General features: G+C 59.6%; 1 protein-coding gene across 2 annotated transcripts; it reads left to right on the top strand.

Annotated features, from left to right (window-relative positions):
• The first annotated feature begins 2,618 nt into the window (after positions 1 to 2,618).
• Positions 2,619 to 9,896, top strand: LOC100088535 (zinc finger protein 250-like). 2 transcript variants are annotated; one of them, XM_029056167.1, is made up of 5 exons: positions 2,619 to 3,037; positions 4,828 to 5,040; positions 5,731 to 5,857; positions 6,288 to 6,386; positions 7,234 to 9,896. In XM_029056167.1, the coding sequence occupies exons 1-5, from the start codon at positions 2,975 to 2,977 to the stop codon at positions 8,667 to 8,669; spliced, it is 1,938 nt and encodes a 645-aa protein (XP_028912000.1). In that variant the 5' UTR covers positions 2,619 to 2,974; the 3' UTR covers positions 8,670 to 9,896. The 2 variants fall into 2 exon arrangements, with proteins under 2 accessions (XP_028912000.1, XP_028912001.1); XM_029056168.1 differs by lacking the exon at positions 2,619 to 3,037 and adding an exon at positions 3,721 to 3,856.
• The last annotated feature ends 2,471 nt before the right edge of the window (positions 9,897 to 12,367 follow it).

The raw sequence follows: 12,367 nt of genomic DNA, 5'->3' as shown, positions 1-12,367 counted from the left end.
ACAGACTCCCGGAGCGCCTGACGGGCCGGGGCGGGGCGGGGAGGCAGGGAGGCCGGGAGGCCCGGAGGTGGGGAGGCAGGGAGGCCCAGAGGCGGGGGATGGGCAGGGAGGCAGGGAGGCAGGGGGAAGGACGGGGCGACCTTGAGAGGGTTTAGCAGCCCGCCCCCTCGTTTGGGGAGAAGCCGAGGTGTGAGCGAGCGCTCAAGAAATACAATTCCCTGAATGAATAAATGAAGGGCGGTGGCAGAGGCAGGGGCGGATCTCGGGGGTGATGGGTCGTCGGCAGCCTTCTCTTCCCCGGACCCAGGTCGCCCCGCCGACCCGCCGACCCCTATCCCCCAGCCCCGGGGGGCGCCGCCCCCCTCCTCCTCCCTCTCTTCCTCCTCCTCCTCTTCCCCCTTTCCCTCCTCCCCCTCCTCCTCCTCCTCCCTCTCCTCTTCCTCCTCCACCTTCCCTCCTCTTCTTCCTCCTCCTCCCCCTCTCCTGCTTCTTCTCCTCCTCCTCTTTCCCCTCCCCCCTTCCTCCTTCTACCCTCTTCCTCCCTGTCCTCCTTCTCCCCCTCCTCCCTCTCCTCCTCCTCCCTCTCCTCTTCCTCCTCCTCCCTCTCCTCCTCCCTCTCCTCCTTCTCCTCCTCCCTCTCCTCCTCCCTCTCCTCCTTCTCCTTCTCCCTCTCCCCCTCCTCCTCTTCCTCCTCCTCGTCCGGTCCCCCGCCCCCGATGCTAGTCCTTGTTCCCGCAGAGGGGGGGGGTCCCAGCTGATGGGGCTCCGGCTCCGGACGCCCCCCGTCCCTCCCCCGGCCCCCCGGCCCCGACCACTCGGTTTGGGCGAGTGACAGATTGGGGTTGGCGACTGTCCGGTCGCCGGGAGAAGGGGGGCGGGAATTTCCCACGGTGGGGGGTGGGGGGAAAAGGCCTGGCAAGTGACGTCACCGATGGCCTGCGGTCACGTGGAGACCCGCCCGGGGGTGGGGGGTCGGGGGGGACCGGGATCGGGATCGGGATCGGGATCGGGATCGGGAGCAGGAAGGCAAGGACAGAGGGAGCGGGGGATCCAGGAGGGCGGGCCCCACGGAGGGCTCACTCAGCGCTCAGGAATTACGATCGAGGGATTGGGTATTAATAATAATAATAATAATAATAATGGTATTTGTTAAGTGCTTACTGTGTGCCAAGCACTGTTCTAAGCCCTGGGGTAGATATGAGGTAATTGGGTTGTAAATATAATAACCATAATGATTACGATATGTGTTAAGCGCTTACTATGTGCCAAGCACTGTTCTAAACGCTGAGATAGATGCAAGGTAAGCGTGTTGTAATAAAAATGATAATAATGATGATGGTATTCGTTAAGTGCTTACTATGTGCCAAGCACTGTTCTAAGCGCTGGGATAGATATAAGGTAAGCGTGTTCTAATAATAATAATAATAATAATGATGATGATGGTATGTGTTAAATGCTTACTATGTGCCAAGCACTGTTCTAAGCGCTGGGATAGATATAAGGTAAGCGTGTTCTAATAATAATAATAATAATGATGATGGTATGTGTTAAATGCTTACTATGTGCCAAGCACTGTTCTAAGCGCTGGGATAGACATAAGGTAAGCGTGTTCTAATAATAATAATAATAATAATAATGAAGATGGTATGTGTTAAATGCTTACTATGTGCCAAGCACTGTTCTAAGCGCTGGGATAGATATAAGGTAAGCATGTTGTAATAATAATAATAATAATAATGATGATGGTATTTGTTAAGTGCTTACTATAAGCCAAGCACTGTTCTAAGCGCTGGGGTAGATACATTAACCCGTCAATGGGCAGGGATTGTCTTTATCTGTTGCCGAATTGTACATTCCAAGCGCTTAGTACAGTGCTCTGCACATAGTAAACTCTCAATAAATACTATTGAATGAATACAAGGTAAGCGGGTTGTAAAAATAATAATAATAATAATAATAATGATTGTATTTGTTAAGCGTTTACTATGTGCCAAGCGCTGTTCTAAGCTCTGGGGTAGATACAAGGTAATTGGGTTGTAATAATAACAGTTATAATGATTATGGTATGTGTTAAGCACTTACTATGTGCCAAGCACTGTTCTAAGCGGTGGGGTAGATACAAGGTAAGCGGGTTGTAATACTAATAATAATTGTGGTATTTGTTAAGCGCTTGCTATGTGCCAAGCACTGTTCTAAGCGCTTGGGAGGATACAAGGTAATTGGGTTGTCCCACGTGGGGTTCACAGTCTTTATCCCAGCGCTAAGGTAACGGAGGCACAGAGAAGTGAAGTGGCTTGCCCAAGGTCTCACAGCAGACAAGTGGTGGAGCCGGGAGTAGAACCCACATCCTCTGGCTCCCAAACCTGTGCTCTAGCCACCAAGCCACGCTGGTTTTCTCTCTGACTAATCAATCAATCTCTTGATTATATTTATTGAGTGCTTATTGTGTGCACAGCACTGTACTAAGCGCTTGGAAGAATACAATTAAACAACATAGAGTCGGTAGACACATTCCCTGTCCACGGTGAGGTTATAATATGGGGGGGGGGACAGACATTAATATAAATAAATATATTACGGATATGGACATACATGCTGAGGGGGGTGAATAAAGGGAGAGATGTAGGCCCAGCGAGTAGGTTGGCACTAGAGGAGCAGAGTGTGTGGGGTGGATTGGAGCGAGCCCCTCATTGAGCAGCGATTCTCTCTATCTGTTGCCGAAATGTACATTCCAAGCGCTTGGTACAGTGCTCTGCACATAGTAAGCGCTCAGTAAATACTATCGAATGAGTAGAAGAGCAGTAAGGTGAAGTAGGAGAGGGCGAGGGGACTGAGGGTTTTTAAACCGACGCTGAGGAGTTAGGGGCCTGGCAGGGGTCCATGAGGGGCTGGGTGGGGGTGTCCCCTAAAGGGGCTTCAGGCTCCTCGGCCCAAGGGCTCCCGACTCCTGCCAGCCTGGTGTCCCCAACCCCTCATGGGTTCGCGACTTGGCTTGGCGAAGCAGGCTGGCTCACGGCCCTCTCGGAGCCCTCCGCAGGTGGGACGTTTTCTTTATGGCAATTGGTTAAGCGGTTATTATGTGCCAGGTCTAACTAACTGTGTGCAGAGCTCTGTGCTAAGCATTTGGGAAAATACAATACAGCTGATTTGGTAGTTGTGATCCCTGCCCACGAGGAGCTCACAGTCGACGGGTTGCGGACAAACATTTAAAATTAATTCCAGGTAGGGGAAATAGTAGAATATAAGGATATGCCTACAAGTGCATATTGTGTATTGAGAAGCAGCGTGGCTCAGTGGAAAGAGCCCGGGCTTGGGAGTCAGAGGTCTTGGGTTCTAATCCCGGCTCCGCCGCTTGTCAGCTGTCTGACCTTGGGTAAGTCACTTCACTTCTCTGGGCCTCAGTTTCCTCCTCTGTCAAATGGGGATGAAGACTGTGAGCCCCACGTGGGGCAACCTGATGACCTTGTATCTACCCCAGCGCTTAGAACAGTGCTTGGCACAGAGTAAGCGCTTAACAAATACCCACAGTATGAATATTATGACTTTCCCAAGCGCTGAATCAGTACCCTGGCTATCGATCGATTGATTATTCGCTGCGCCCCCTGGAGGGAAGGGCGGGAAGGTGTAGGGAGAGGCGGAGCGGAAGGCGCCCGACGATAGAGTCGCCGAGTCCTCCGCCAGCCTAGAGGGGACCCGGAAGCGTCCGGGAGTGGGGCGAAGATGGTGGCGCGGCACTTCCGGCGGGCGTTCGTTCCCCCCTCCCTTCCCCTCCGTCCCCCCGTCCCCGTCCGCGCTCCCGGGTTCGCGGCGCGGGGGCAGGGTCCGGCGGGGCCCGTCCCCGGGGGGCCGTGGTGAGGTGATAGCAGTGGGGGCCTCCGATGCCCCCCCCAGGCCCACCCGGCCGCGCGGGCCATAGAGGTGTCGAGTCCTCCGCTGCCTAGAGAGGATCCCGGCGCTCTGCTTGCGGCCGCGGCCTCCTGCCCCTCTCCGGCCCGGGGGGCGGCGGCCAGGTGGCACCGGGAGCCCCCTTCCCCCCCGGGACCCCCCGGGACCCCCGGATCCCCAGCTCCCGGGCCTCCGACCCTCCAGGCCCCTGACCTCCGACCCCCCGGGCCCTAACTCCCTAGCCCCCCGGCTACCGACGCTCCGGACCCTGGACCTCGACCCCCCCCAGACCTCCAGGCCCCCGACCCCCCAGACCCCGGGCCTTCGAACCCCTGCTCCTCTGATCCCCCGGGCCTCCAAACTCCCAGGTCCCCCGGGCCCCCAAACCCCCACATCCCTCTGCCCTCCAAACCCCCAGATCCCCCCCGACCTCCAAACCCCGACATCCCCCCCGACCTCCAAACCCCCAGATCCCCCGGCCCTCCAAACCCCCACGTCCCCCCGCCCTCCAAACCCCCAGATCCCCCCGCCCTCCAAGCCCCCAGATCCGCCGGCCCTCCAAACCCCAAGATCCCCCGGCCCTCCAAGCCCCCAGACCTCCCCCGGCCCTCCAAACCCCCACATCCCCCGGCCCTCCAAACCCCCAGATTCCCCTGCCCTCCAAACCCCTGATCCCCCGGCCCTCCAAGCCCCCACATCCCCCGGCCCTCCAAACCCCCACGTCCCCTCCGCCCCGCTCCCTCTGTCCCCTCCCACCCCGGGCTCCGCCGTTATCCCTACGGGCCTCAAACTCCCCACACTGTATGTCTCTTATCTGGTTATCTCAGGGGGTCTTGGGGCATCCTTGTCTCTCCCTCTCCGGGTGACTCTCCTTCTCCGTCTCCTCGTGTGTCTCTGAAGCCCACACCCTCCCCTTCACCCGGCTTGTGTCCGCGCCCACAGGTCTACACTTTTGGCCACCAGAGACCGACCGGCGTCTGTCCCCGGGGACCAGCCATCCTGTCACCCTTAGCAGGGGAAGCGGGGCTCCGCCCACACGAGTCTCCCAGACGAAGGCTGGATTCTCCCCCTCATCCCCACTGTCCACACCCCAACCCGGGCTCCCCGATCCCCTGCTGTGGGATGGCCGAGATGTGCCGGACTGCCAGGTCCCAGGTGAGCGTGGTCAAGCAGTCTATCAGTTGTATTTATTGAGCACTTACTGTGTGCAGAGTCCTCTCCTAAGCACTTGGGAGAGTACAGTATAATAGAGTTGGTAGACACGTTCCCTGCCCACAATAGAGAAGCAGCGTGGCTCAGTGGAAAGTCTTGAGTTCGAATCCCAGCTCTGCCACTTGTCAGCTGTGTGACTGTGGACAAGTCACTTAACTTCTCTGTGCCTCAGTTACCTCATCTGTAAAATGGGGATTAACTGTGAGCCTCACGTGGGACAACCTGATGACCCTGTATCTACCCCAGCGCTTAGAACAGTGCTCGGCACATAGTAAGTGCTTGACAGATACCAACATTATTATTATATGCTGACAGTCTAGAGGGGGAGACAGATGTTTAGATAAATAAATGACAGATATGAACATAAATGCTGTGGGGCTGAGGGAGGAGTGAATGAAGTGAGCAAATCCAAGTGCAAAAGCGATACGGCAGGGAGTGGGAGAAGAGGAAATGAGGGCCCAGATAGGGAAGGCTTCTTGGAGGAGATGGGCTTTTAATAAGGCTTTGAAGTGAGGAGAGCGATGGTCTGTCGGGTTCCCTTCGGGCGTCCCACTGCGGGGAGATCCGTCCCAGCTGGGGATCCCAGGCCCCGCCCCCGGCGGGGTCCCGGGCATCAGGAATGTGGTCTTGCAGGTGGCGGTGACATTTGAGGACGTGGCAGTGCCCCTGACCGGGGCCGAGTGGAGGTGCCTGGGCCCGGCCCAGCGCCGGCTGTACAGGGACGTGATGCTGGAGAACTACGCGCACGTGGTCTGGCTGGGTAAGGGCCCCCCCGGGGCGGAGGGCCGGGGGGGATTCGGTGGGACTCGGCCCCGGAACTTCAGGCTCCCATCCTAGGTGCTGGGGATCGGTCGCAACACGGGTCCTTCCCTACCCCCAGGAGGAGGCGGCAGAGCTGACGGTTGCAAATGGTTGAGCGCAATTAGCTCAGTCGGTCGATCGGTTGCATTTGTTGAGCACTTAAGACGTGCAGAGCACTGGAATAAGTGCCTAGGAGAATATGGCACAACAGAGCTCTGGCGCAGCGAGCTGACAGTCTAGAGCTCAGTCCGCCTGGCAGGATATCAAATCCTCGGGTCTATCCCGCCCGCGTCCGTGGGGATTGCTCCCCAACTCCCGGCCACAGGATTGCGGGGGTGGCTGCACGTGTCCGTCACCGACCGTCACGTCCCTTTCCTCTCCACGAACAGGATTTCCGGGCCCCAAACCGGCAGTGATCTCCCAGCTGGAGCGAGGGGCGGGGCCGTCGGGAGCCCAGGACCCAATGGCCCCAGGAGGGGCCCGCCATGGTGAGCGTAGGTGGGAGGTGAGGCACGGGGTGGTGTTGGGGGACAGCGAGAGAAGCTGTCGTGACGGGGAGAAGGGCCGGTCCAGCCTCGGAGGCAGCGCGCGGGTCGGACTGCTGGGCGGGGGCTGGTTGGAGCCCCCTTTGGTGGGCCGAGTTGGGGAAGGGGCTTCAGGGCCACCCAGCAGATGGGTCTCTGCCCTGTTCTGTGTCACTCTCCCCACCCCCCTCTCCCAGTCCTCTTCTCCCTGACCCTTCCTTGGATTTCATGCTTTTCCATGTCGTATCGTGCACCGCTCCACCCACCCCAGCCTGCTCCTCCTCCTGCCTGCCCTGCCCCACTCGTCCTTCCCTTCCTTGCCTGCTCCACCTCCTCTTTCTTCACCCACCCTGCCCCTGGTGCCCTTCTCTGCCCTATCCTCCCCTCTACTTGTTCCTGGTCCCCTTCTCTGCCCGCCCTGCCCCTCCTCTGCCCGCTCTGCCCCTGGCCCTCTTCCCTGCTCACCCGCTCCACTGAGAGCCAGGAATGGGCACTTTGACTCATGGACTTACAGGATGCCGTGTGTGGGGGACTGTGTCTGGGCCCTAGTCTGCTCCAGGGGATCCTGACCATCCATGGACCTTCGGGAGCCCACACTGCCCGCTGCCCTTGCGTGTTCCTTGCCCACCCCAGATCCCGGCCCACCCTCGGCCACGCTTGTGCCTTCTGCTCTCCGGCCGTCTCCCATCTCACTGGCCCTCAGGGCCGTGTGGCTTCCCCTGGGCCTCTCCAAGCCTCGGCCCCCTCCCCGCCCCCTTCCCCTGTCCTGCCCCCGGGTGTGGATGCCTGACACGGTCCGTGTGTGTTCCAGAGGGCGAGGCGGGAGCCGAGAGCGAGGACCCTACCATCCAGGAAGGCCATGCGTCAACCCCTCCCGGGGAGGAGGCTGCCCGCATCCCCGAGGGTAGGGGAGGACATGCGTGTGGGGGCCGGTGCCAGGCCACACGGGCAAGCCCCCGTCCGGGCAGCGGCCACGGAGCAGTGACGGCCCGGGGAGGGGCAGACCAGAGGGCCTCAGAATCCGGGAGACCGCCGGGGCCGAGGTTGAGTCCAGCGGCCCGGCCCGGCGACCCCGCCACAGAGGAGCCCCAGGATCGCTACGGAGGTGGCGGCCGGGGCTCCCGCGGGGGACCCACTGCCCGCCATGCCCGGCTCACGTGCGAACAGTGCGGTCGGGCCTTCGGCCACCGGTCGGCCCTGGTCCAGCACCGGCGGCTGCACACGGGCGAGAAGCCGTTCGCGTGCGAGCACTGCGACCGGGTCTTCAGTCACCGGTCGACCCTGACGCAGCACCGGCGGCTGCACACCGGGGAGAAGCCGTTCGCCTGCGAGCGGTGCGGCTGCGCCTTCGGCCAGAGCTCGGACCTCCTCAAGCACCGGCGGCTGCACACGGGCGAGAGGCCGTTCGCCTGCGAGCAGTGCGGCCGGGCCTTCGGCCATCGGTCGGCCCTGGTCCAGCACCGGAGGCTGCACACGGGCGAGAGGCCGTTCTCCTGCGAGCGGTGCGGCCGGGCTTTCAGCCACCGGTCGACCTTCGTCTACCACCGGCGGCTGCACACCGGAGAGAAGCCGTTCGCGTGTGAGCAGTGCGGGAGGGCGTTCGGGGACAGCTCCACTCTGGTCCAGCACCAGCGGACGCACACGGGAGAGAGGCCGCACGTGTGCTCCCAGTGCGGAGCGGCGTTCGGCCGCGCCTCCGCCCTCGTCCAGCACCGGCGGCTGCATACGGGCGAGAAGCCGCACCGCTGCCAGGACTGCGGCCGCGCCTTCGGTCACCAGTCCACCCTCATCAAGCACCGGCGGACGCACACGGGCGAGAAGCCGTTCGTCTGTGCCCAGTGCGGCCGGGCCTTCCGGAACGGCTCCACCCTGAGCCAGCACCGGCGGCTGCACACGGGCGAGAAGCCGCACCGCTGCCAGGACTGCGGCCGCGCCTTCGGCCACCAGTCCACCCTCATCAAACACCGGCGGACGCACACGGGCGAGAAGCCATTCGTGTGTGCCCAGTGCGGCCGGGCCTTCCGCGACGGCTCCACCCTGAGCCAGCACCGGCGGGTGCACACGGGCGAGAAGCCGTTTCCGTGCGCGCAGTGCGGCCGTGCCTTCCGCCAGCGCTCCAACCTCACCCACCACCAGAGGACCCACACGGGCGAGAAGCCGTTCGTCTGCGAGCGGTGCGGACGGGCCTTTAGCGTGAACAAGAGCCTCGTCCACCACCGGAGGATGCACTCGGAGGAGGAGGCCTAGCGGGGCGACCGGTGTGGCCGTGGGATCGGCTCGGGGGGCTCACCCACCCGGGATGCCCCCCACGGGATGAAAGCCAGGGGTCTGGGGTCAGGGCCGGGGAATAGCCTGGGCTCCTCCCCCTCCTGCGCTCTGGAGGGTGGTAGGGAGAGGGTGTCACCGTAGGGACGAATAACCCCGGGAGGACTGGCGGGGAGGGCAAGATGTCCGGGTCAGAGGTCGTGCTCCACAGGGGGTTGGCGGTGCCTCGCAGGAGGACCCCGCAAGCTGTAACTCTCAACCTCCCCTCACTGACGGGGAGCGTCCCGAAGGTCCAGGAACACCCCTGGACTGGGGGCCTTGGGAAGTCGACCAAGGTGGGAGGGACCGACCACCCTAGAGGTAGTGAATTGTTTGTTCCAGGCCACACAAGGAAACTGAGTCTTGACAACCCTCCCCACCCACCGCAGGGGGAATCTCGCTTCCTCCACGCAGCCTTCTGGGTCCGGCCCCACAGCGCTCCCTCCCCTCCCTCGATAGGTGGTCGGTGCAGCCCGTCTCATGCGGCCAAGAGGTTTCGAATCAGGTCTGGCCAGGGAAGCGAAGGGAAAACCTACAGAACCCGGGTAGCAAAGGGGTCAGGTGACCTACATTTCTCAGAGGCCACCGGGTCTTCCGAGGAAGTTAGCCTTCCCTGCCAGGGATGGAGAGCCTTGTCCACCAGTGGGGCCGAGTCAGGTTTTCCCAAGTGGTTATCTGGAGGCCTCCAGTTCTCTCCGCTGACCCTCTGCTCCTCTCTCTGACCCACCACTGCTGATTTTGGACTGGCCCAGGAGAAAATCACCAATTCCATGCGGTGAGATTCGCCTCTCCGTGTAACTGGTAATGGGTGAAATAGGTCGGGACAGAATTTTCTTTTGGGGTTTGGGATTCCATGGTTTTCTATGCTGAGATCTCAGGGAAGGAATGCCCATGTGCTCCGTGGCCCTTAACCTGAGCGTGGGGCGAGAGGCTGTCCACACTTCTTCTCTGCTCTCACACATCTCAGTCTGTGATCCACTCTCTGATCCCGCGTCCTTTCCGTTGTTCTAGCCACCATTAAACGTTGCTTCGGCCACTCTCCTGCCTGGGAACCCGGGTCAGCCAGGGCTACGTGGACTTCGGAAGATGTAGCAAGTGCCTCAGGGTCTGTCTCCCTCTTCCTTTTCCTGTGGTAGCATCTTGGGCCGATATAGTTCATGTTTACTCCTCGCCTGGTGTGTCTAATGCTTTCCTCCTCTCCTCCACCCACCATTGCCTGCAAACAAGCCCAGGTGAATGTTTCTTCTGGGGCAGGATGGGGCTCCATCAACCTGTCGAGAGGCTGGCGATGATAATTGTGGTATTTGTGAGGTGCTGCTTATGTGCCAGACACTGTGTTAAGTGCTGGGATGGATACGAGCAAATTAGGTTGGACACAATCCCTGTCCCAAGTGGGGTTCACAGTCTCAATCCACATTTTACAGAGGAGGTAACTGAGGCTCAGAGAAGTGAAGTGACCTGCCCAAGGTCACACAGCAGACGTGGCGGAGGAGGGGTTGAAACTCTGGTCCTTCTGACTTCCAGGCCCGGACTCTACCCACTAGACCATGCTGCTTCTCACAGCGATGGATCTGAGCACCCAGTGACCGGCTCCGTTCCGAATAATAATGATGGCATTTGTTAAGCGCTACCTATGTGCAGAGCACTGTGCGCGGGGGTGGGGTGGTGAACAAGGTGATCATGTTGTCCCATGTGGAGCTCAGTCTTACTCCCCATTTTCCAGATAAGGTAACTCAGGCCCAGGGAAGTGAAATGACCTGCCCAAAGTCACACAGTTGACAAGCGGCGGAGCTGGGATTAGACCCATGGGATTAGACCCATGGGATTAGATCTGACTCCCAAGCCCGGGCTCTTTCCACTGAGTCATGCTGCTTCCCTGAGGAAATGGCCACCGTGGAGGTAAGGTAGGGGGTCTTGGGCAGGATCAAAGGGGTGGGTAGAGGATGATGTACTTGAGATAGCAAAATGTGGGGGTGCCATCCTGCCCGTTCCTTGCCCAAGAAGCTTGATAAGTGGAGGATGATGGCATTATGGGTGAGCTTGGGTTGTGGACCTGCACGAGGAAGGGGGCAGTGGGGGAGACCAAGTGCCCAATGTGGGTGGAATGCCTTGATGCTGTAGGGGCAGGGGTTTGGGGGCACCTCCAGCCCTCTGGGAGGCTCCCCCAATCTCCATTCATCCATAGGTCCCTCTCCCTCCTTAGTGGCGTCTTCCCCTGCCTCTTGCAACCTCTCCCCTCCCAAGAGCCTGGTACGCTCCTTGGTAAGCTTCCACCTGGTAAGCAGCTCAAAAATGCTGATGGGGATTGGGAAGCAGCGTGGATAGGTGAAAAGAATACAGTACTGGGAGTCGAGAGATCCGGGTTCTACCCTAGCCCTTTGCCTATCGCCTTTGGTCTGGAGGCACGTGTATTAAAGCGTAGGTGGCACCATGCTGGTGTTCAGACGTGATGATATATCTGGCCATTCAATGCCAGGCCTCCGGGTCCACACTGTCACCCCAAAGCAGACCCCCGGGCCTGAGTGGGGGAGTGGATTCTGGGGGTAGATATGAGTCGATCAAGTTGGACCCAGTCCGCGTCCCACATGGGAGTAACAGTCTAAATAGGAGAACAACGGGTATTTAAATCCCCATTTTACAGTGAGGAAACAGAGGTGGAGAGTTGGGTGACTTCCTCAAGGTCACACAAAGGATGAGTCGTCTGATTCCCAGGCCGGTGCTCCATGCAGTAGGACTACCTACTTCTCAGGAAGCGGGCGTCCCCGGCTTCCCGCACCCCACTCCAAGAAGCAAAGTCAGTTCACTCGAACGGAAGCAGCTGGCTCAGTGGAAAGAGCCCGGGCTTGGGAGTCAGAGGTCATGGGTTCGATACCCAGCTCTGCCCCTTGTCAGCTGGGTGGCTGTGGGCGTGTCACTTCTCTGTGCCTCAGTGACCTCATCTGTGAAATGGGGATGAAGACTGTGAGCCTCACGTGGGACAACCCGATGACCCTGTATCTCCCCCAGCGCTTAGAACAGTGCTCTGCACATAGTAAGCGCTGAAATACAAATACCAACATCCTTATTATTACGCGGTGCTTGGGACCCTCTCTCTTTCTGCCCCTCATTCTCTTCGCTCCCACCCCTCGGCCTCGCCCCTTTCGACCCCCTGCTCGGCGGCGGGCTGGACACGTGGGCCGGCGCTGGTCCTGGACAATGGACAGCGTGGGGGGACCCAGGCTCAGCGGGACCGAGTTTGCAGCGCGTTAGGAAGCCAGGTGACTGCGGAATAGGGGGTCTCCGACACCTCCTTCCCACCCCCCATCCCGGCCTGTACCCTGCTTCCGGGCTCTAGGGGCTCGAGTTTCACAACCAGGCCCGAATAATAATAATACTGTTGGTATTTGTTAAACGCTTACTATGTACCAAACATGTTCTAAACGCTGGGGAAGATACAATAATAATAGTGTTGGTATTTGTTAAGCGCTTCCTATGTGCCAAGCACTGTACTAAAGCTGGGGGAGATAGAAGGGAATTCGGTTGTCCCCCGTGAGGCTCCCCCCGTCTTCATTCTCATTTTCCAGATGAGGTCACCGAGGCCCAGAGAAGTGAAGTGACTTGCCCAAGGTCCCACAGCTGACAAGTGGCGCGGGGATTAGAAC

Source organism: Ornithorhynchus anatinus, chromosome X5 (assembly GCF_004115215.2).
Source record: "Ornithorhynchus anatinus isolate Pmale09 chromosome X5, mOrnAna1.pri.v4, whole genome shotgun sequence".
Taxonomy (NCBI): Eukaryota; Metazoa; Chordata; class Mammalia; order Monotremata; family Ornithorhynchidae; genus Ornithorhynchus; species Ornithorhynchus anatinus.
Note: the sequence above shows the minus strand (reverse complement) of the source record. Positions and strands in the feature narration are given on the sequence as shown.